The sequence below is a fragment of the Polypterus senegalus genome, chromosome 12, assembly GCF_016835505.1.
Source record: "Polypterus senegalus isolate Bchr_013 chromosome 12, ASM1683550v1, whole genome shotgun sequence".
NCBI classification, from domain to species: domain Eukaryota; kingdom Metazoa; phylum Chordata; class Cladistia; order Polypteriformes; family Polypteridae; genus Polypterus; species Polypterus senegalus.
Genome location: NC_053165.1, coordinates 9,737,161 through 9,761,227, shown reverse-complemented (window position 1 = coordinate 9,761,227; position 24,067 = coordinate 9,737,161). Strand labels below are relative to the sequence as shown.

General features: G+C 42.6%; 1 protein-coding gene across 3 annotated transcripts in view; it reads right to left on the bottom strand.

Annotated features, from left to right (window-relative positions):
• LOC120540236 (filamin-B) overlaps positions 1-24,067 on the bottom strand; it is a 194,040-nt gene that overhangs the window by 39,018 nt on the left and 130,955 nt on the right. For all 3 annotated transcript variants that reach the window (XM_039770802.1, XM_039770799.1, XM_039770801.1), the window contains exons 21-29: positions 19,175-19,772; positions 15,879-16,052; positions 13,967-14,129; positions 13,672-13,832; positions 10,556-10,726; positions 9,039-9,162; positions 6,025-6,178; positions 3,631-3,820; positions 122-369 (exon numbers count right to left, since the gene is read on the bottom strand). In XM_039770802.1, the coding sequence (XP_039626736.1) occupies positions 122-369; positions 3,631-3,820; positions 6,025-6,178; positions 9,039-9,162; positions 10,556-10,726; positions 13,672-13,832; positions 13,967-14,129; positions 15,879-16,052; positions 19,175-19,772 (1,983 nt within the window). The remainder of the gene's footprint in view (positions 1-121; positions 370-3,630; positions 3,821-6,024; positions 6,179-9,038; positions 9,163-10,555; positions 10,727-13,671; positions 13,833-13,966; positions 14,130-15,878; positions 16,053-19,174; positions 19,773-24,067) is intronic.

Here is a 24,067-nt window from a genome sequence, read left to right as displayed (position 1 = left end):
ATGTGCCTACGCTCTAATTACGAGGTGTAACTTATCCTGAACTTGTAAGTTGCCTTAAATAACAGCACTAGCCAAATATCCAATAATAATGAATCCCCCATTCTAACTGATATAGTCTTACCAGGACCCTGAAGGGACTCTTTGGAATATTTTCTCCACCAAAGCGAACATACAGTACATAATCTCCAGGTGTAAGAGCATTATAGAATATGTCAAAAGTGCCATCTTCATTCTCAATGACATCAGCTTCCTCCTCTCGGCCGTCAGGGGTCACCACTGTGCAGGACACTTTTCCCTTTCCTGCTCTTTTTGCGTCAACAATAAATCCGACCTCCTGCCCTGCACCGATGGTAGGACCAAGGCCAGGACCTGATGAATAGCATGAAAAGGTGGAGGAGAAAAAAAGAATCAGTTATTTATCACTCAACCAGTCACTTGGATTCATATGACGCCAAGCACAAAGAAAGACTATGTTAAATTGGCATATATTGATTAACATGCGGTAAACTGAAACTTATACATCAATCCACCCATTTTCTTAATCCATTTACCCCAATACAGTCAATGGGATCTGAAACCTATTTAGACAGAATAAGGCTGAGCGCATTGATAATTAACTGAAGGGCATACTGTATTTGCACACACCCACACTTAGTCAAATCATACCAATTAAAACAACCAATTAACTTAAATCTGCATATCTCTCTATTATAAAAAAAAATCTTGGGAGGGAGACGAGACGTGATCTTCTCGGAAGACACTTTGACGTCACGCGAGACAAGGCAGTGAGACAGGACAGCTGCTGTACAGACTTTTAAATGATTGACGCGCAGCGCGACAAGCAGAACACGCAGCTCGCCAGCAGCTGATCCGAGCGCAACTCCTTATAGCATGCGTTCAGCCCCCCTTCACAACATGAACAGCGTTATACGTCCCGCAAAAAAGACATTTAACCAGGCCTGGGGCCAGAAACAAAGGACAAAGAGTAGAACGTTGTAAAGAATTCAAAAATGTTGGCGCGTACACGTGCACAGCAGGTCTTCTCGGATCTTCTCAGAAGACGCTTTGAAGTCCCTAGAAACTACTTGCACATCACACCCTACTTACAATTTCTCGGAGACACTTTTAACGTTCCGCACACAAAGAACTGAGACAAAAGGACAGCCACCGTACAGCCTTTTAAATGATCGTCGCGCAGCGCGACATGAAAATCGTGCAGCTCGGCACTAGCAGCCCCCTTGGGTAATTCATTCACTACAGCTTTATTACTGGCAAATATCAAAAAATAAAAATAAATGAAATGAAAATAACACCCATCCATTATCCAACCTGCTATAGCCTAACTATAGGGTCATGGGGGTCTGCTGGAGCAAATCCCAGCTAACACAGGGCGCAAGGCAGGAAACAAACCCTGGGAAGGGCGCCAGCCCACCGCAGGGCACACATAAACTCAAACGCCAAGCACACAATTTAGAATCACCAATGCACCTAACCTGCATGTCTTTGGACTGTCAGAGGAAACCCACGCAGATTTTGCATTTCCTTTGGAAATCAAGGTCCCAGAGTCTGGAGGAAGAGAGGAGAGGCACAGAATCCACGTTGCTTGAGGTCCAGTGTAAAGTTTCCACAGTCAGTGATGGTTTGGGGTGCCATGTCATCTGCTGGTGTTGGTCCATTGTGTTTTCTGAGGTCCAAGGTCAACGCAGCCGTCTACCAGGAAGTTTTAGAGCACTTCATGCTTCCTGCTGCTGACGAACTTTATGGAGATGCAGATTTCATTTTCCAACAGGACCTGGCACCTGCACACAGTGCCAAAGCTACCAGTACCTGGTTTAAGGACCATGGTATCCCTGTTCTTAATTGGCCAGCAAACTCGCCTGACCTTAACCCCATAGACAATCTATGAGGTATTGTGAAGAGGAAGATGCAATACGCCAGACCCAACAATTCAGAAGAGTTGAAGGCCACTATCAGAGCAACATGGGCTCTCATAACACCTGAGCAGTGCCACAGACTGATCGACTCCATGCCACGCCGCATTGCTGCAGTAATCCAGGCCAAAGGAGCCCCACTAAATATTGAGTGCTGTACATGCTCATACTTTTCATGTTCATACCTTTCAGTTGGCCAACATTTCTAAAAATCCTTTTTTTTCATTGGTCTTAATTGATATTCTAATTTTCTGAGATACTGAATTTGGGACTTTCATTAGTTGTCAGTTATAATCATTGTGGAGGACTGCCGGCTTTTCATGCCGGTCCTCACCCCCAGGCCGCCAGGAGGAGCTCTCCCGACAGCAGGATAGTACTCCGAGGTCCAGCAGGGCCACATGGACTTTGTAGTATTTATACACAGCCCTGCTGGATACCTTGGGGGCCACCAGGAGTCGCTGTGGGGGGGCGAAGAACCCATGACCGAAAAGACTTCCTGTTCTGGGCCCTTTTGATGACGTCAAGTCCGGGTCCGAACCTATGAAGTGGACCCTTCTGCTTCCACTCTCGATGACTTTATTTCCTTTTCTGGCCGGCCATATCTGACTAGCCTAATCGGGTCTGTTTTGGGCCCAGTTCTGAGCACACCAGTGCTAGCAATTTACCCATTTGCAGCCAGGGAATATTATATGGGTGGCTGCCCCAAACCTTTTTATGACTCTTATGTCTGCGTTTTGTGACACAATATACACACAGTCTAGTCTCTCTCTGCCTCCCACCAATGCCCCAGTCACACATTCTGGGTGATCGAGAAGTTTGACAGCCAGACAGCGGACATGTGAATATTAGATGTGACATGACTTCCTGAGGGTGGCACAGTGGGTAGCACTGCTGCCTCGCAGTTAGGAGACTCGGGTTCGCTTTCTGGGTCCTCCCTGCATGGAGTTTGCATGTTCTCCTCGTGTCTGCGTGGGTTTCCTGCCACAGTCCAAAGACATGCAGGTTAGGTGCATTGGCGATTCTAAATTGTCCCTAGTGTGTGCCCTGTGCAGTGGGCTGGCATCCTGCCCGGGGTTTGTTTCCGGCCTTGCGCCCTGTGTTGGCTGGGATTGGCTCCAGCAGACCTCCGTGACCCTGTAGTTAGGATATAGCGGGTTGGATAATGGATGGATGGATGGATGACTTTCTGAAGTTCACTACACATTTATTTGATTAAAATACTATTTATAATCGTACCTTTATTCTGTATTATTTTAACAATGTGAAGATGTGAATAAGAAATGTTTGTGCTTAAGGATATTTACTGTATATGAAGAAGCAAACAAGCTCAGGTTTACGTAGCACAGTTCATATTGAAAGTCACTACAAAGTGCTCCACATATATTCCCATTCTGGCATAAAACTTCCAGAGCTCTACAATTTGAGTTAAAGCAGAAAGAGTGAGCAAAATGGCAGGACTGACATTGTTAAACTACAACTTTACAGTCCTACATCATAGCCACACATGCCTCTGGACATAATATGACACCAATAGGAGTACATTTTACATCCTGAACATATGACGTCAAGTGATGCGATTAATTTGGATGCCTGCATCATGCACACCATTTCTGCATATACTAACTTTAACTGTGCAATGTAGCAATAACAAGAGACCAATGCAATAAGGGCACCGGAGATTTTGTTTTTTAATACTTACCTGCTACAGTGCACTTGCTGGCATCTCCAGTTGTACTGGCCCGCACACGACAGGGGGAAGCAGTGATCTCTTCTCCACCATACTTGATGACCACTGTATAGCGCCCTGCCTTGTCTGGCACATAGGAGACTTTGTAAGTGCCATCACTGTTATCATGGATAGTGCTTTTCTTCGGTTTACCTTCGCTATCCTTAAAAAGGGACAAATCAATACAGTCATTTAACAGGCAGATAACAAAAATATGATGTCTGTAGCTGTCTGTGGTAAGTTTAAATAGATTCATTAGAACATTCGAACACTCGAGACGAGAACAGGCCATTCAGCCCAACAAAGCTCGCCAGTCCTCTCCACTTGTTTCTTCCAAAAAAACAAACATCAAGTCGAGTTTTGAAAGTCCCTAACGTCTTACTGTCCTTCACTCTATTTGGTTGCTTATTCCAAGTGTCTATTGTTCATTGTGTAAAGAAAAACTTACTAATTTATGTGCAAAATTCACTCTTTACAGATTTCCAACTGTGTCCCCGTGTTCTTGATGAACTCATTTTAAAGTCACCGTCTTGATCCATTGCACTAATTCACGTCATAATTTTAAACCCTTCACTCAGGTCTCCTCTTCATCTTCTTTTTCTTAAACTGTAAAGGCTCAGCTCTTTTAATCTTTCCTCATAACTCATCCCCTGTAGCCCTGAATCAGCCTCGTCGCTCTTCTTTGGACCTTCTCCAGTGCTGTTATGTCCTTTTTGTAGCCTGGAGACCAAAACTGCACCCAGGACTCCCGATGAGGCCTCACCAGTGTGTTATAAAGCCTGAGCAGAACCTCCTGTGACTTGTACTCCACACATCAAGACGCTATATAACCTGACAGTCTGTTAGTCTTCTTAATGGCATCTGAACACTGTCTGGCAGTTGATAGCATCGAGTCCACTATGACTCCTAAATTCTTCTCATAAGGTGGACTCTTGATTTTCAGACGTCCCATTGTATATTTAAATCTAACATTTTTAGCTCCTATATGTAATACTTTACATTTACTTAAAAGTAATCTCCCTTGACTTGGACTCCACTCATCATGGTGCTATATAACTTAACATCCTATTAGATGTTTTGATCACTTCTGTCCTCTGCCTACACATAGACAGTGACCAGGCCACTAGGACTCCGTCTCAATGGACACCAAAACTGCACCCAGGACTCCAGATGAGGCCTCACCAGTGTGTTATAAAGCCTGAGCAGAACCTCCTGTGACTTGTACTCACCACACATCAAGGCGCTATATAACCTGACAGTCTGTTAATGGCTTCTGAACACTGTCAGGAAGTCGATAGCTTAGAGTCCACCACGACTCCTAAATCCTTCTCATAAGGTGTTCTCTCGATTTTCTGACCGCCCATTGTGTATTCAAACCTAACATTTTTACTTCCTGTGTGTAATTCTTTATATTTTCTGCCATTAAATTTCATCTGCCACAAGTCTGCCCAAGCCTGTCTGCTATCCAAGTCCTTCTGTGATGATATAACGGATTCCAAATTATCTGCTAATGCACCTCTCTTGGTATCATCAGCAAACTTAACCAGTTTGTTACTTATATTCCTATCTAAATCATTTATTTCCCCCATAGCTTAGGTTGTTTGGACATAATGTATATCATACATGCATAGATAATGATCATACTATAAAGAGATCGATTACTTGGTACCTGTACACACACTCTAGGGCTCTTTCCAGTTATTTTATTAACTGGACCTTTAGAAATGAGTACATTAGAGGGTCAGCTCAAGTTGGACGGTTGGGAGACAAAGTCAGAGAGACGAGATGACGTTGGTTTGGACGGAGAGATGAGGGGTATAATGAGAGAAGGGTGCTAAGGATAGAGCTGCCAGGGAAGAGGAGAAGAGGAAGGCCTAAGAGAAGGTTTATGGATGTGGTGAGAGAGGACATGACGGTGGTGGGTGTAACAGAACAAGATGACGAGGACAGAAAGATTTGGAAGAAGATGATCCACTGTGGCGACCTCTAATGGGAGCAGCCGAAAGAAGAAGAAGATGATATTGTTAACTGGACCTTAATACCACCGATTAGAGTGTCTGAAAAGACAATGTTTCGTTTTTGTTGGTTTTAGTTCTTTTTAAATAATGCGTCTAATGGTTTTGTTTCCTTTGGGGGTAACGTGGTATCCATTGTGCCTCTTAAAACCTTATCATGTACATCTTAAAAATCATCCAAAAACAAAACAACAATGTAAGAATACACAGTGAAGTAGTACAGGTCCTGCCATTCTCCCAGCTTCTAATTTAGTGACTCATAATTTTTCCAGTAAGGATGCTGGACAAGACCTAACGTTATGTGAGGTAGAATCATAGGCCTTGGTTCTGAAGCTGTTAAGGTTTTACTTACTGTGATGTCAACTGATAGTTGTGCATTCCCTGCATCCACAGCACTGACAGTAAATTCAGTAGGAAAACTAGCAGGAATCCCAGAGCTAAGACCAGGGCCGCTGGCTCGCACTTTACTGGCTTCATACGTAGGCAGCACTTTCAGTTTAAATGGGCTAGGAAACAAGCAGAAAAACCACAGATTGTTATATTCTACACAAGCACACACATCCTGATGCACTGCAGCCATACCAGGTCACTATTCTTTATTTATAAACAGCACCCACCAACAAAGTTGAAATATCCAGGGAACAAACCAAAGGCGGTGCCACCATTTGTTTTTGACACTGCACCCCATCACTGTCCGGTAAGTGGGATATGTCTGTAACTCTGTAAGAGGTCATCCTCAAAGATATGGTTGGTATGGGAAACGAGGCAGGGCCGTCTTAACGGCATTACAGGCCCCCCGGCCCGGGCAAAGCAGTGCACTGGGGCCCCTACCTACACAACCACTCAGCAAGTCACAACATACATAGATTAGCATGGGGCCCCGATGCTTGTGGGGCACCCGGGCAACTGCCCAGCATGCCCATGTGTTAAGATGGCCCTGAAACAAGGCCAAGCTTTTTAGGCCTTTATTTGTGAATTCCTTTTTTAAATCACTAAAAGTAACCATTACTGCTAAGTTAAGTGTAAGATTCTTTGTTCATCCTTTTTTAACAATCATACCCATAGTATTAAATAATCTGTGCTCACCATCTTCCTAATTCTTAGTAAATGATGCCACTACCGTATATGCTCGTAGATAAGCTCTCCCGTGAATAAGTTGGGACTTGATTTCATCATATAATTTCTGGTATTTTCTAATGTCGGTCATATAAGTCGATTGCAGAAAACTCACGCTATTGGTCCAAGAGATTATGATATGCTAACGCCCACCTGAGAGAGTAACCACGGCACACATGGCCTTTTTCTTTCTATGTATTGTGCCTACGTGACCACAAGGTAATACCCGAACTATTCTGAAGTGACGTTAGCACTGTTTTGTGTTTTTACACCTTTATTGTAAGAGCATCCCGTATCTACTGTATGATGGAGCGTTCGATCGGAAGAGAATATGAAGCTGGTTTTAAATTAAAAGTCGTTTAAGTGGCTAATGAAATTGGTAACAGTGCTGCTGCAACAAAATTCGACGTGTCTGAGAAACTGATGTGAGATTGGAGGAGGTAAGAAGATGTTAAAAAAAAAAATCGAAGTCTCGTATTTTTGAACAGGTGTATAAGTCGGAGTCTGATTTTATCGTATAATTTCCAGTATTTTATAATGTCGGCCGTATAAGTCAAATGTTGAAAACACACGCTATTGGTCCAAGAGATTACGATATGCCCACTTGAGACAGTCACCAATGGAGCACACGGCCTTTTTTCTATGTATTGTGCCTACGTGACCACACGGTAATACCCGAACTATTCTGAAGTGACGTTAGCACCGTTTTGTGTTTTTACACCTTTATCGTAAGAGCATCCCTTATCTATGATGGAGCGTTCGATCAGAAGAGAATATGAAGCTAGTTTTAAATTAAAAGTTGTTGAAGTGGCGAATGAAATTGGTAACAGTGCTGCTGCAACAAAATTCAATGTGTCTGAGAAACCGATGTGAGATTGGAGGAGGCAAGAAGATGTTAAAAAAATCGAAGTCTCGTATTTTTGAACGGGTGTACAAGTCGGAGTCTGATTTTATCGTATAATTTCTGGTATTTTATAATGTCGGTCGTATAAGTCAAATGCGGAAAACTCACACTATTGGTCCAAGAGATTACGATATGCCCACCTGAGAGAGTCACCATGAAGCACACGGCCTTTTTACTTATGTATTGTGCATACGTGACCACGCGGTAATACCCAAACTGTTCCGAAGTGACGTTGGCACTGATTTGTGTTTTTCGTATCTCACACCCTCACACACCTTTATCGTAAGAGCATCCGTTGTCTACGATGAGAAGAAAATATGAAGCTGGTTTTAAATTAAAAGTCGTTGAAGTGGCAAATGAAATTGGTAAAAGCGCTGCTGCAACAAAATTCGACGTGTCTGAGAAACTGATGTGAGATTGGAGGAGGTAAAAAAATGAAGTGTCGCTTTTTTGAATGGGCGTATAAGTCGGGGTCTGATTTATGAGTGATTTTTCAGGTTTCAAGACCAGACTTATACGTGAGTATATACCGTAATTAAAATTGTGATTATATCCCCCTCACAATGCTGTAATGGAAAAAGAATTTGCAGTTAAATGGATTGACAGTGTGATCATTAAATCATACACTTTTATCAGTTAGTTTTATTCACTCCCTATTTTTAAATGTTCCCAAATTTATAAAACCATCGTCTGGTATCACAGGTATAATTAGTACCTGCATGTAAAACTGACAATGTAGTAACAAACAATGAAGTGACAATAAAGTTTTTAACCCTACTTCAAGGAACAGCAAGATATGCAAGAGAGTACACCAAGTTATAAAGGGCAGCATAGTGAGACAAAGGCCACTCATTAGACATACAGTCATAACATCTGGACACCACTGGTTGAGCACCTTTTATTAAACATCTAGAATCTCCTCCCTTCCTGAATGTGTTCCAGCCCAAGATTATCATTTATGAATGATACTGACCCACAAAACTCAACTGTGAAGTTTAAAAGTGAGAACCAGAAATGTTTAGTTCTACAGTAGTGGGGCAGGATCCAATGGTCCAACAGTTCAACACCTTGGCCTCTAAAAGGTCAAGCTGCCCATGTAATTAAATACCAAAAAAAAAAACGTGACCACCTAGAAGCAGAATATACTGCTTTTTCTTAAAAATCTTCTTCTTCTTCTTTCAGCTGCTCCCGTTATGATACTAAAAATCTGAGGAATTAATCATAAAACCAACAAGCTCTCAGCCAGTTTTCAACTGTCAAGGATTGGAATCAAACATATGGCTTGCAAAATTAGGACAGTGCCAGAAGCCAACCACTTTTTAGACTTGGATGTGAAAATTTCTTACCTGCGAGGGATATCTTCATTAGCATACTTCACTGAGATGCTGTGAGGACCTTCAAGCAAAGGAGTGTATGCTACAGTATGAGTTCCATCACCATTGTCGGTGACCTCCACAGGCTCCAATGTACCTGCGGTTGATGATAAGGAAAACTCTATAAAGGAAAAAGTCTGGGAGTTCACCACAACACAATATATTTAAAATGTCCTATTATTTATTTATCCTGTTTTTAAATCAGACTGATTCTGGGGTTCTGGATCAAGTTAGAATTATTAATTCCACTTTCTAACCCTGCAAAGACTAATAAGAGTCATGAGAACCCCGAGGTAGAGTCTGCTCTGATGGAACAATGCACTTGTGATATTAATATTTTTCAAAAGGATGTGATGTCCATTTCTTTCTTTTCACAAATAATTTTTTCAAAATGTATGTAGGAACAGAGCCTGTAACAAGAATTTTTTTCTATCCTTCTATCAGGATGCAATTTTATTGTGAAATGTACGCAGTATGTTAATATGCTCTCTTTCAAGCCTGACAGCACTAAAAAATATACAATAGTTTTCAATAAATATGAGAGACTAGCAATCTGTATTGTCCGCATATTGATCTGGCAAAATTTTACACCAGATGCCCTTCCTGATGCAACCCTGGAGATTTGCTATAGAAAGGAGAGGAATGAAGGTCAGTAGGAAGCAAGATAGAATACATGTGTGTGAATGAGAGGAAGGTCAGTGGAATGGTGAGGATGAGGAAGTAGAGTTGGCGAAGGTGTAGGAGTTTAAATACTTGGGATCAACAATACAGAGTAAAATGGAGATTGTGAAAAAGAGAGTGCAGGCAGGGTGGAGAAGACTGCCAGGAGTGATTTGTGACAGATGGGTATCAGCAAGGGTTAAAGGGATGGTCTATAGGTTGGTAGTGAGACCAGCTATGGTATATGGGTTGGAGACGGTGGCACAGGAGACAGAGCTGGAGGTGGCAGAGTTGAAGATGGTAAGATTTGCATTGGGTGTGACAAGGATGGACAGGATTAGAAATGAGGACATTAGAGGGTCAGCTCAGGTTGGACGGTTTGGAGACAAAGTCAGAGAGGTGAGATTGCGTTGTTTTGGACATGTGCAGAGGAGAGATGAGGGGTATAGTGGGAGAAGGGTACTAAGGATAGAGCTAACATGAAAGAAGAGAAGAGGAGGGCCTAGGAGAAGGTTTATGGATGTGTTGAGAGAAGACATGTAGGTGATGAGTGTGACAGAACAAGATGACAAAGACAGGAAGATATGGAACAAGATGACCCGCTGTGACAACCCCTAATGGGAGCAGCTGAAAGAAGAAGAATGAGAGACTAGCAAAAGCACATACAGTATATTGCACTTAAATCTTCTTACACCATATCCATGGATTACTGTAGTATTGTATTTTACATGTGATTAGAGATAACAAAACAGCACTTCACCTAGATGAGGAATGACCAGAAGCTCTTCTGCTAAGCAGTCTGTCTGCACAAAGTAACAAGGATGCCTCACCTGATTTGGGTGAATTCACAGTGACACCGAGAGGAGCGATCCCTGCCCTGCTGCAGTCAATGCTGAATGTCTGTGGAACGTTGGCTCGCACTGCACTTCCCAGACCCAATCCTGAAACTTTCACCTTTGAAGGATCCACAACATCTTCAACTGGTACCTTAAATGGACTTCCTAGAGAACACACAGAAAATAATGTGGCTCAGCACCTTGTCCGACTGCCTGCAAAAGCTGCGGGCCTTGCAAACTCTTAATCCTTTTTATGCTGTGAAGGAAATAAAAGGAGGACCAGCATGAAGTCGTCTACATCTGATAGGCACCCTCACATTTTGTTTTGAGTGTAGAAGTCGGAAGATCACTCTGGTTTAAGTTTGTTTGATATATTGCCAAAATACTAGGACGGTGAAGGTGAGGCACTACACCTGACTCGCCTCTCCTACCTTTTTGGATTGGGATTCCGAAATATAATTTTCAAAATCTTCTTTCCTTTCCTCCTGATCAGTTTTTTAGTAGAACATCATACAAGACAAAAAAGCAACGGAAATAACGGAAATCTCAAGGCTAAGCTGCTTACTAGATGTACGGTCCTTTCCACTTTTAACTTAAATTATCACACCTCTTTACTGTCGTCGTATAATTATAAAACTAATATGGCACGTTCCATCTATTACGTACATGTAATTTAGAGTCAAATAAATGTGCCCCAAACACTTAAACACCAAGAAGGCTGCTCAGATTGGAGAGACAAGAGAGCTTAATGAGAGTATGAGATGAATTCAGAATGGGGAGTAAATATAGCAGGAAGAAGCACCAGGGCCGTTCTTGGGCATGGGTGAGCAGGGCAGTCGCCCAGGGCCCCATCATTTGAGGTTTTTTTTTTTTTTTTAAAGATCGACACAAGCTACAGTACGTATCTGTACTACGAAGTTTAATGCTAAGCGCACTGCCCTTTCCTAGGGTATGGGCACTGCAACAGGGAACTGGGGCTTGGGCGTTCGCTATAGCCAGGGCACTGCGCAGGCGGAGCCCTGTTGTGACACGCCCCCACAAAAGTCAATAAATAAGAGTGCTCTTGTCGGAGGAGACCATTCCGTTCCAGACCACGGTTGCATCGTGAACGTGGGCGCGAACTTCTTCCCGTGTTTTTCTGTCGCGTACAACGCTTTCTTCCATTTTTCGCCTTGGCCTTATCGTACTCCGCTCGTAACTGCATCTTATTCACGTTAGCAGTTTCGCATTTACCATATTAATATGAAACGCCGTTATCCATCCGGTGCTGCTAAACGAAAGCAAAAGGCAGACGACGTAGCCTTTATTGACACACAAAAAGGAGCTTCGCTGAAATTTGTCGTGGCTGAAAAGATGCATTCTCCTACTGATTCCTTTCAAAACCGACCAGCAGTAAGCAACGAGCAACATACCAGTTACTGTCGCTGCTGGGGAACGCAGCTTTTCTAAGCTAAAGATAATCAAGAGTTACCTCAGGACAACCACGTTACAAGAACGATTGAATGCTTTAGAATTAATGTCCATTGAGCGAGACATTGTCCAGTCGCTTGATTACTCCGCCATTAATTAAAGAGTTCGCAAGTGTTAAAGTGCGAAAAGTTGATTTCATGACCTGGGTTCTCTTCCCAGGTCCTCCCTGCGTGGAGTTTGCATGTTCTCCCCGTGTCTGCGTGGGTTTCCTCCCACAATCCAAAGACATGCAGGTTAGGTGGATTGGCGATTCTAAATTGGCCCTAGTGTGTGCTTGGTGTGTGCTTGGTGTGTGTGACCTGCGGTGGGTTGGCACCCTGCCCAGGATTGGTTCCTGCTTTGTGCCCTGTGTTGGCTGGGATTGGCTCCAGCAGACCCCCGTGACCCTGTAGTTAGGATATAGCGGGATGTATAATGGATGGATGGATGATATAAGATGCTATACAATAGATAGAGGGGAAAGACAGTACATTAAATAGAAATGAATGGCACTATAATCAATGGATATGAAAACTGATATATAATGGATACATATCTGCATAGTTATAAATGATAGACACTATATTAAATAATTACGACAAGCACTACAGTAGACAGATATGTAAGGTGCTATATGATGGATATATAATTCTGCTATAAAACAGACTAGCTGACATACCCAGCGTTGCCTGGGAGAAAAATAAAGTTTTTTTAATTGTTTGAGAAAAACATAATTAACAAAAACACAACTTTAAAAATAAAGATAAATTAACAAACAATAAACCTGGGTTCGGTAATCGAGTCCACCCTGCGTGGAGTTTGCATGTCCTCCCCGTGTCTGCGTGGGTTTCCTCCCACAGTCCAAAGACATTTCAGTCAGGTGGATTGGCGATTCTAACTTGGCCCTAGTGTGTGCTTGGTGTGTTTGTGTGTGCCCTGCAGTGGGTTGGCACCCTGCCCAGGATTGGTTCCTGCCTTGTGCCCTGTGTTGGCTGGGATTGGCTCCAGCAGACAGTGTTCGGATTCAGCGGGTTGGAAAATGGATGGATGGAAGTTGATTTCATTTCTTGAGCTTTATTCTGGAATGTTCCTTAGCCCAAGTTTTAATTTGGCAGAAAAAAATGGAAAACGGTATAAAAAACACACTTTTTAATTGTGACAAAAAAATAAATAAAATGCTTTATAAAAATATGCCCCACTGCACTGCACATTTTGCACACGCTGGGCTTAGCTACATACCTCCACGCGGTGCCCAGTGGACACAGGCCAAATCTGGCTGAACTGTAGCTAATACTACATGCATTCGGGCCCCCGCAGTCTAATTATGCCCAGGGCACCCGACGTCCTAAGAACGACCCTGGAAACACCAAGAATCTAGCGGCTTCCATATTACAGTCATGTTCAATTATTTGATTGTTAAATGGTGGGAGTCTGAATGCTTTATACTAGATAACCTGACTAATGCTCCGAGCCAAAACGCATACAGTGAAGTGCACAATGTAAAAAACATGGCCTTTTTCAACTATAAGTGAAGTAGGGGACAGACTGACTGGAGACCCAGAATGTGTTGAATTGCATGACCACGTCAGAAACACATCTGCACATGTCTTACACATTTCTATAGAAATGTTGTCATTTCTACCATCCGTAATGGATCCTACCAGGTATATGCTGATCACCGTAGGTGATATTAACATCATAGATCCCTGCAACATAAGGGGTGTACTCCACACTGCAACTTCCATCTTTGTTATCCTTGCAGGACATCTTGGATTCAGAGGGACCTTCCACGGTGATTCCCAAGCCACCAATTCCAGCACCGCTGCAAAATGTTAAGAGGCGACTCAATTTTCTGATTATCATACTATTTTAAAATGTCTGAACAGCAAATGAGGAAAATAACAAATAACAATATTCTAGAAACCTGACACACAAAAACGAAACACAAAGCAATACCGTGTCTCCACAACAAATTTATTGGGCTTGTCAGTCAGGCCTTTGTGCAGCCCAGCTCCGTGGGCCCGCACTCGGGATGGTTTGCAGCCCTCCGTCACCTCCACTTGGAATGGACTCTTCGGGACTGGAACGTCATCATAGGTCACATCCACATGATGGATACCTGAAGAGATAAATAGAAGATAAATAAACAAAAACGCTCTTCATCTGAATGAGACAGTTATTGTGATGACTGATGGGTCACTGTTAAAAAAGGTACAGAAAAATAAATAGAATCAGAGTCATTTTACTTATCTTACTTAAAAGAATAATTCTGTCACTGAAATAGACAACTAGAAGGACACGGTGGATAAACAGATGTGCAAAAAGGAAAGTCAACCTGTCTATTCCTGCTCAACAAAACTAATGCAAAAGTTCGTTGATGACACTGCTATGGTGGGCTGCATCGGGAGTGGGCAGGAGGAAGAGTACAGGAACCTAATCAAGGACTTTGTTAAATGGTGCGACTCAAACCACCTACACCTGAACACCAGCAAGACCAAGGAGCTGGTGGTGGATTTTATGAGGCCCAGGCCCCTCATGGACCCCGTGATCATCAGAGGTGACTGTGAGCAGAGAGTGCAGACCTATAAATACCTGGGAGTGCAGCTGGATGATAAACTGGACTGGACAGCCAATACTGATGATCTGTGCAAGAGAGGACAGAGCCGACTATACTTCATTAGAAGGCTGGCGTCCTTCAACACCTGCAACAAGATGTTCTATCAGATGGTTGTGGCGAGCACCCTCTTCTACGCGGTGGTGTGCTGGGGAGGCAGCATAAAGAAGAGGGACGCCTCACACCTGGACAAACTGGTGAGGAAGGCAGGCTCTGTTGTAGGCACAGAGCGGGACAGTTTGACATTCGTGGCAGAGCGACGGGCACTGAGCAGACTCCTGTCAATCATGGAGAATCCACTGAACAGGATCATCTCCAGACAGAGGAGCAGCTTCAGCGACAGACTGAGGAGACCCCACACTATGCGACTCTTCAATTCCACCCGGGGGGGGGTAAACGTTAACATTATACTAAGTTATTGTCTGTTATACCTGCATTGTTATCACTCTTTAATTTAATATTGTTCTTTATCAGTATACTGCTGCTGGAGTATGGGAATTTCCCCTTGGGATTAATAAAGTATCTATCTATCTATCTATCAATCATATAGTGCCTTTCATATCTATCTATCTATCTATCTATCTATCTGTCTGTCTGTCTGTCCATCTATCTATCTGTCTATCTGTCCGTCCGTCTGTCTATCTATCTATCTATCTAGTTGCATTTTTAGAGTGGCTTTCTCCAACCCGAGGTATCATGAGTGTCATTTGACTCACCTATTTACTTCTTTCAGTTTAAATATTCAAATGCCCACCTGTTTAAAAGTAAAACCAAATCTTTTCTTTATTTGGTGTAGTGAGAAGTCAAGCAAAATGACCCATTTCATTGGCTAACTAAAAAGATTACAATATGCAAGCGTTCAAGGCAATGCTGGCCCCTTCCTTCTTCAGGCAGGATATAATCAATACACGATGAGATGATCACATCCTGCTTGAAGAAGGGGCCTAAGTTGCTTCGAAGTCTTGCATATTGTGATCTTTTTAGTTAGCCAATAAAAGGGGTCATTTTGCTTGACTTCTCATTACATTCATAATGGCTAACACGGTACAACACCCTAGTACTACTTTATTACAGTATGCTGCTGCTGGTGTATGTGAATTTCCCCTTGGGATTAATAATCTATCTATCAGATATATCTATCTAGACTAGCTAACTGACATTTGGAAAATGTCAAGAAATAAAAGATCAGGTAAAGATCAAATATGAGGATCAGCTATCAGCAGCCATCTAAGGGCTCCTTGATGTTTGAATTACCATTTTCAAAAGGTGTGTATTCCACTAAATAGGTTCCATCATTTTGATCTCTGATTAGACAATCCACAAAAGGTCCAGATGGACTGCTGATGTTGGTCTTGATGTGGTTTCCACCCTCCTTGGTCAAAGAAGTAGCATCGACTGTGAATTCAGTTGTTGACTCTCTGAAAACATCTGCAAGAAAATAAACAAAGGAATACAATAAAGAAAGAAAAGAACAAAGACACATGTAGACATATCACCCCTCAGAATGAGCCACTTGTTTACCTGTAAGACACAGAAAAGACACATAGCTCAAAGAAATAGGAACGGTTGGGCTTGGAAAAGATATGGGGGCAGCACGGTGGCACAGTGGGTAGCGCTGTTGCCTTGCAGTAAGAAGACCCGGGTTCACTTCCCGGGTTCTCCCTGCATGGAGTTTGCATGTTCTCCCCGTGTCTGCCTGGGTTTCCTCCCACAGTCCAAAGACATGCAGGTTAGGAGCATTGGCGATCCTAAACTGTGTTTGGTGTGTGTGTGTGCCTTGTGGTGGGCTGGCACCCTGCCCGGTGTTTGTTTCCTGCCTTGCGCCCTGTGCTGGCTGGGATTGGCTCCAGCAGACCCCCGTGACCCTGTAGTTAGGATATAGCGGTTTGGATAATGGATGGATGGAAATCAGCAAATGATGACAATGAGCAGTGAGCAGTCCTTGAAAGACAGAGACAATGGTGAGCCAGGAGACAAAGTAATTGAAGAAAATGTAATAAAACATCAGTGACGTTGTAAGAGTCCATCAGAAAGAAGTCAGGTACCAGCTAATTAAAAGAAATGTGACAACCAAAGTATTTTGAGATCTGATAAAAATGTTGCAGACTAGCAGATCTACAAGAATTTTAAACACAGTGGGTCCACAGAAAGAAAAGGAGTGGTCTTTGGGTTGTCGTCTATGGAATTGGATCCATTGCAATAGTTTTCTTGCCTCTGTTTGAATGTCACACACTGGACACAAGTAGATTATTGCTTAATTTGTAAATGGTAAAGTGCTGGACAACATATAAAGAAAATTTCGATGGCTGATGGACCAAACAATAGAGTGGGCAAGACGTGACTTAAGTGATTCTGACCATGGTGTGATGCTATAAGAAACAAAAAAAAACACAGAATATTTTGTGTTTTTTGGGCAGAAAATCCCTTGTTAATAAGAAGATATGACCAAGCTTATTCAGACACTACACTGTACCTTAAAACAAATGGTCTTTTACAGCCGGAGGAGACCACAGTACACTTCAGTTCTGTCAACTGTGAACACTAAGATCATGTAATCAAATTGCCTCCTGGCTTAAAAGAATATTGATTTTTTGCTGCAGCATATACTGTATGTAGATGGTCACATTTTAAAGTGATCCATATGCATTAATGGATCTATCCTGCTTAGTGTGAACTGATGATTTTAGTGTAATTGTGTGGGAATTTGTTTGGCACAAATTAGACCGAAATGTGACAGCTGACCTTAGTTTTTATACTCTTCTCCAAATGCATACTTCTAGCATCAAAAAACATACATCATCTCACGCTGGATTCATGATGGGGACACCGACTTCAGTTTACTACAATGGACTGCACATTCAACAGATGTCAATCCAATAAAACAACTTTGGGATTTGCTACACGAGTGTGTATCCATAAAATTGGTAGGAACTTTCTGATGCTATCAAGTTAGTCAGGACCAAAGACTGTTTCCAGCACCATGTTAAATGCCTGCCTCAAAAAATTCAGGCTATTCTGGAGAGAAAAGGGGGACCTAAGCTGTACTAGTTAGGTGTTCTGATTTAGGTAATCATTGCATGCGGTCTTCTTCTTTTGGCTGCTCCCATCAGGGGTTGCCACAGCAGATCATCCTCTTCCATATCTTCCTGTCCTCTCCATGTTGTCACACCCATCGCCTGCATGTCCTCTCTCACCACATCCATAAACCTTCTCTTTGGCCTTCCTCTTCTCCTCTTGCCTGGCAGCTCTATCCTTAGCACCTTCTCTCATTATATCCCTCATCTCTCCTCTGCACATGTCCAAACCAACACAATCTCGCCTCTCTGACTTTGTTTCTCACTCGTCCATTCTGAGCTGACCCTTTAATGTCCTCATTTCTAATCCTGTCCCAAGAAACTTCTTCTTTCGGTTGCTCCCATTAGGGGTTGCCACAGTGGATCATCTTCTTCCATCTTGTGACAGTTTGGGGGTGCTCTTGACCCCGTGAACCCTCAGACCACTCGTTAGACACCAAGTAAATGTCCAGAATTAGTATTTATTATAATAATAATGTGCACAAAGCACCAGTACTCCACAATACTCTAATAATACCACAATAATCCATAATGCTCCTCTCTCCCAGACGCGTTGCCACCCTTCCACCCAGCTCAGCTCACCCGTCTGGGGTTTCCCATAGTTCTTTATCCCCCTTAATGTGGAATTGTTTCATCCCTCAGTCCGTGATTCCCCAGCACTTCCGGGTTAGATGAAAAATCCTCTTTTTCTTCATCCTGGAAGTACGTCGGTCCTTCCGTCCCCGTGACTATGACGTACGTCCGGGTTGTAATGAAAACCACTGTCTCTGGTGTCTTCCTGCAGCATCTCCTGGTGGTCCCCATCTTATCCAGCATGGCTGTATTGGAAGACTCCAAGTCCCATGAGTCCCTGCTGGAATTTGGGGCCCCTCCATGATGCAGGGATGGCTCCACCTGGCGGCCTGGGGGTATTGGCCGGGATGACTGGCCGGCCATATTTCACAATCTCTTCCTGTCCTCATCGTCTTGCTCTCTCACACCCATCACCGTCATGTCCTCTCTCACCACATCCATAAACCTTCTCTTAGGCCTTCCTCTTCTCCTCTAGCCTAGCAGCTCTATCCTTAGCACCCTTCTCTCATTATACCCCTCATCTCTCCTCTGCACATGTCCAAAGCAACACAATCTCGCCCCTTCCGACTCCCAACCGTCCAACCTGAGGTTACCCTCTAATGTCCTCATTTCTAATCCTGTTCATCCTTATCACACCCAATGCAAATATTAGCATCACTGAATACATGCAGTATAAATTAAATATATTATGCTAAATATCTTTGAGAAGTAAAATGTGTAATAATCACTACTATAATTCAGTTAAAACACAAATTAATTAGACTAGAAGGCATACTTTAATAGTTGCTTTCCTTAGCCTTCATCATTATTATGGTTACACCAGTCTTCATATCAATCGGGTACAGACCATCTCCTAGTCTGAATTTGGTTATACGAGAGCCAAATACACAAAACATTACTTACCTTCACCTGTGATTCCAGGTCCATAAACCTTCACCTTGCTTGTGTCAATAGCAGGGTCCACTTCGACTCTAACAGGAAATTTTGGCACAATTTGCCCTCCATATCTGAGTGCTAGTGTATAAGGGCCAGCAGCATTTGGAATGTAACGGACTGTGTAGGTGCCATCATCATTGTTCTGAATACAAGTGTCGGCCTTGGAACCCAAATCAGAAACGGCCTCCATAGATAGCTCTCCAGATCCAGCTTTACCACAGTCCACATTTATAAGGCTTGCTTCACCAACTTTGCCATATTTTAAGCCTGGTCCAGAGACCACCACCTTCAAAGGATCAAAAGGAAACTCGACCTCCGCTTGGAATGGAGAGCCAGGAATGTGAACCTCCTCAAAAAGAATGTTTACCAAATATTCGCCAGGCTCAGTGGGAAGATAGGAGACAGAGCAGGTGCCATCACCATTGTCTGAGCATTCAATTTTAGCCTCACATGGGCCTTCCACTGTTAGGCCTAATCCTCCAGTTCCGGCTCCTTTAGTGTCTATTGTGAACTCCGCTGGACTTCCGACAAGACCATGCTGGAGACCAGGTCCATAAGCTTTAACCTTAAAATAAATATATCAAAAACATATAAGGAATTTCATATGGTATTTCAAAACAGAGTGTTTAATTTAGAGTTCATAAACCTGATGTTTGGTTTACTGAGTTGAGTACAATTCTAATAATTCAAAGAACTGGGATACAGAAATATGAGAAAGCCTGAAGTGTACTGAAGAAAAGTATTTGCATCACTTCTTAATTGGTTCAACAGAATTATCTTTCTGTGTAAAATACAACAGCAGTTTGCTATTGACTTACAAGGCAGGAAACTCTAACCACCCTAAAATTACTGTTGTGGTAGATCACTCCATCCAAACCAGCGACAAACCTCAAATGATCGTCTGATGTCAACATTCTAGCTTTACTGAAGTCTTTCCGATTTAGCTCTGTGTAGAGATTTCTCCCTAACTTTGCTAAACTATTTCAATTTTCACCTTTTCATGAGCTGTGTCTGAAATGTCTGTTATCCTTGTTTCTTCCTCCACCATTTTCATTAGCCTAATCAAGACATTTTTATGTAATCATATTATACCTTTCCAATTAACGAGATAGGTAAGCTATTGAAATCTCTCTATTATAAAATAAGAAATCTTTGGGAGGGAGAACTAGGGAGACGAGACGTGATCTTCTCATAAGATAATTTGAAGTCCCACGACAGACACTTTTAACTTGCTCCTAGCTCTTAAAACAATGATAAGTGACAAGCAAAATAGGCAGCTTGCCAGCAGTAGAAACCCAGCAGATGATCCAACCTTTCTCCTTAGCATGCGTTCAGCCGCACCCCCCTCACAACGCGAGTGGCAGAGACGCGAAGTGGCAAAAGGACAGCTGCTGTACAGGCCTGATCGACGGGCAGCGCAACAGCAGCAGAAAGACAGCAGATGATCCGACGGCACCTCCTTAGCATGCGTTCAGCCAAACCCCCACCCAATGACAACATAAACAGCATTATACGTCCTGTGAGAAAGAGATGTAACAACGCCTGGGGCCGGAAATAAAGGACAAGTATTGTTTTTGCAACGTCACGCAAGACAAGGCAGTGAGACATCAATTAAAACAAGTCCATGGACATCTAACTTAGCAGTTGTTGGATTACTGTTGGTAGACACGCATCATGTGCTCCCAGCTCTTAAAACGACGACAAGAGACAAGCAGAACATGCAGCTCTCCAGCAGCTAAAAGCCAGCAGATGATCAGACTGTTTCTCCTTAGCATGCGTTCAACCAACCTAATCTTCTTCCCCCCATTTCACAACGCGAGCAGCAGAGATGCGAAGTGGCAAAAGGACAGCTTTAAGATGATCGGGCAGCAAGACAAGCAGAACATGCAGCTCGCCAGCAGCAGAAAGACAGCAGATGATCCGACGGCATCTCCTCAGCGTACGTTCAGCCGTAACCCCTTCACAATGCGAGCAGCGTTATACGTCCTGCGAGAACGAGATGTAACCATGCCTGGGGCCAGAAATAAAGTATTGTTTTTACAAAAGTGAAAATAATGCATATGTAACAAAATTAAATTGTATATCCGGTAAACCAAACCCGGGGATGGGCGAGCGATCGAAGCGAGCAGCAGGTGGAGCCCCCTAGTATGTAAAAAGGATATTTGTGCCTTTATGTGACCCTTTGATCACATTACACTTAAGTCCCCCGATCCACAAGCTAATATAATGTATGCGTTCAAGACATACCAATAAACACCAGAGTTCTGTGGTGACGTATAAATAAATGAACTCTTGCTTATGTTGTAGGATGACATGGTAGTACCGACAAATCCCACACTCAGTTGTTGTCCATCTAAACCTAAGGTTTCCGGGGGCGGTACCACCCACCAGTGGGCACTGAAGAACTCTAAGGGGGCATTTCTGGTCCAAGACATATTATGGAGGCATTGAGGACCAGCCGCCGCCCCCTTGGGCAATACTCGCAAGAACACGTTGAAAAGTTTGATTAATACTAAAAATCATCAAACGCATTTTTCAACCAATTATTCTAAATGTCCATTAAGAAAGACCCGTCCGTATTAAATAGTAGGTATTGGTACATTATCTTTACAAGTTTGCACAAGTCATGCATTCTCAGATCATGCAAGTTCTTACAAATTTAACACAAGTGCAGAGGACCAAATCTATGCATGTTTTGACAGGATCATTGAACATTACTATAAATATGTGAGAAGTTTTTTTATCAATACCAGATTGTTTTGGAATTCCTTCAGAGCAAGTGTAAACCTAAAATTACATTCAAAAGAAAAATTACGTGGACCATCTTATTAAAAACTAGGGGCTTCGCTCCCTGCTTGCGTATGTTGATTTCACTTTCACCAAACAACAAATCTTTTAATTCTCGCGGATAGGCCTCTTCATTGGGAAGAAACACTACTTTTCCCTGATGGCAACACAAATTAGACGATCTGCAAGTCTCCCATCGTCATATTTAGCCGAAAGAGGATTTAGCATGATCAACAATCAATTAACAAAGAAAAGAAACAAATTGTCAATAGTGCAATGCGGCAATTTAAGATTGCTGATGACAAAAATGGCACCAAACATTGAACAATTAGTGTCATCACACCAAGCTCAGCCCTCTCACTATTATATTCATTTTTATAATAATATATATTTTTTAACCATACTTTGAGCAATACACCAATATTGTTACTATCTTCTAATAATCACTAATTACATTTGATTCAGAGTTCACCTCTGTTATAGCGTGTCTTTATGTAAAAACAGCAGTGTCAGATGCTTGGTGGTGGGTGGGTGAGATCGTGAACGCGACCGAGAGAATAAAACTGAATAAAAAAAACAAAAACAAAGCTAACCTTTACAAGTATCATAAATTTACACCGGCTGTTACAGACTGGAATCAAATGTATGTTTTTATTCTAAAATAGTAAGAATAAGAGCAGCTCACTTGCCAAAACGGACTCGTCCAGTCTCGAACCCGTGAAGTTGTGATTACCAGTCAACAGTTGATACCGTTGCGCCACCGAAGCGGTAGTAGCAAATGTGTGTCGATGTCGCACCCTAACGTGGGTTCTTTTTCTGCAGTTATATTCTTGAATAGAAGTGCATTTGTTCTGTTATATTTGTACCTTTTGTGAAAGTGTTTATTTGATATTTGGAATTCAGGCTTCACACATTATAAACTTCATGTCTACATTTTGTCAATTATTACTAAAACATGAAAAACATTTCTGTTTCAACGATGTGTTTACATAGATCATTGTAGACACAGAACACACATGAAATGCAAGTGTTCCAAATAACGATATAGTATTTATAAAAGGTGTCACTTTGCTCGATTTCTCATTCTATACAACTCTAAACAACTGACACGCAGGTAAACAGACTTGAGCTGAGAAAACTGTGTGGCAGTGGGGGATGTGATAGCAGGCTGCTTGCTGCTTATCAACACATTTAAAGGACAAAAGACGCTGACGGAGAGGTGCGAAGCGATTTAAGGTGGGATGGATCTACAAGTTTTTTCGTAGGCTCTGGTAGTTCTGGTGTTAAAGGTGGATAAAGAGGAGCAACAAGGTGGGACGGATCTACGAGTTTTTTCGTAAGCTCTAATAATTCTAGTGTTAAAGGTGGAGAAAGAGGAGCAATCTCGGAGCGACTGAGGAAGAGAGTTCCAGAGTTGAGGGACCGTAACACTGAAGGACCTGCCTGCCAAGGTGGAGAGTGTGGTGCGTGGAACTGTAAGGAGAGAGTGACAAGGAGTGTATGGAGCTAAGTGAGGTAGAGGGAAGCAAGGTTATGTAGGGTTTGGAAGGTGAGAAGCAGAATCTTGAATTTAATCCTTGATGGAACCGGTAAACAGTGGAGTTGGCAGAGAACAGAGGAGATGTGAGCAGAACGCTTTGTGTGGGTGAGGACTCTGGCTGCAGAGTTCTGAATGTACTGTAGCTTCTGTAACGGTTTTGCGGGGAGGCCAATGACCTATTACCATTATCCAAAAGTTTCACAAGAAATTTTTTTGTTGAGCTTGTCACCCAGCTACTAATTCTAGTCTAAGCAGTACTGCCAACGGTGATCAACCCAGTGAGACGCACGCTGTTGTTTTTTGTTGCGAACTGCTGTGAAATTAACAGCCAAATTCAAGCCAGTCCCTCATCCAACACATTTAGCACATACTACTGTATTAGGAAAAGCTATAATAAGTTTCCGCAAGTATGTGATAAATATCTTGCTCCTCGACCAAATGGTTTCCTCCACCTTGCCGTAGGAGTGGCATTCTCACATGAACACAACCAAATGATATCCTTCACAATGCAGTAGTGGTATCAGTCTCATGGG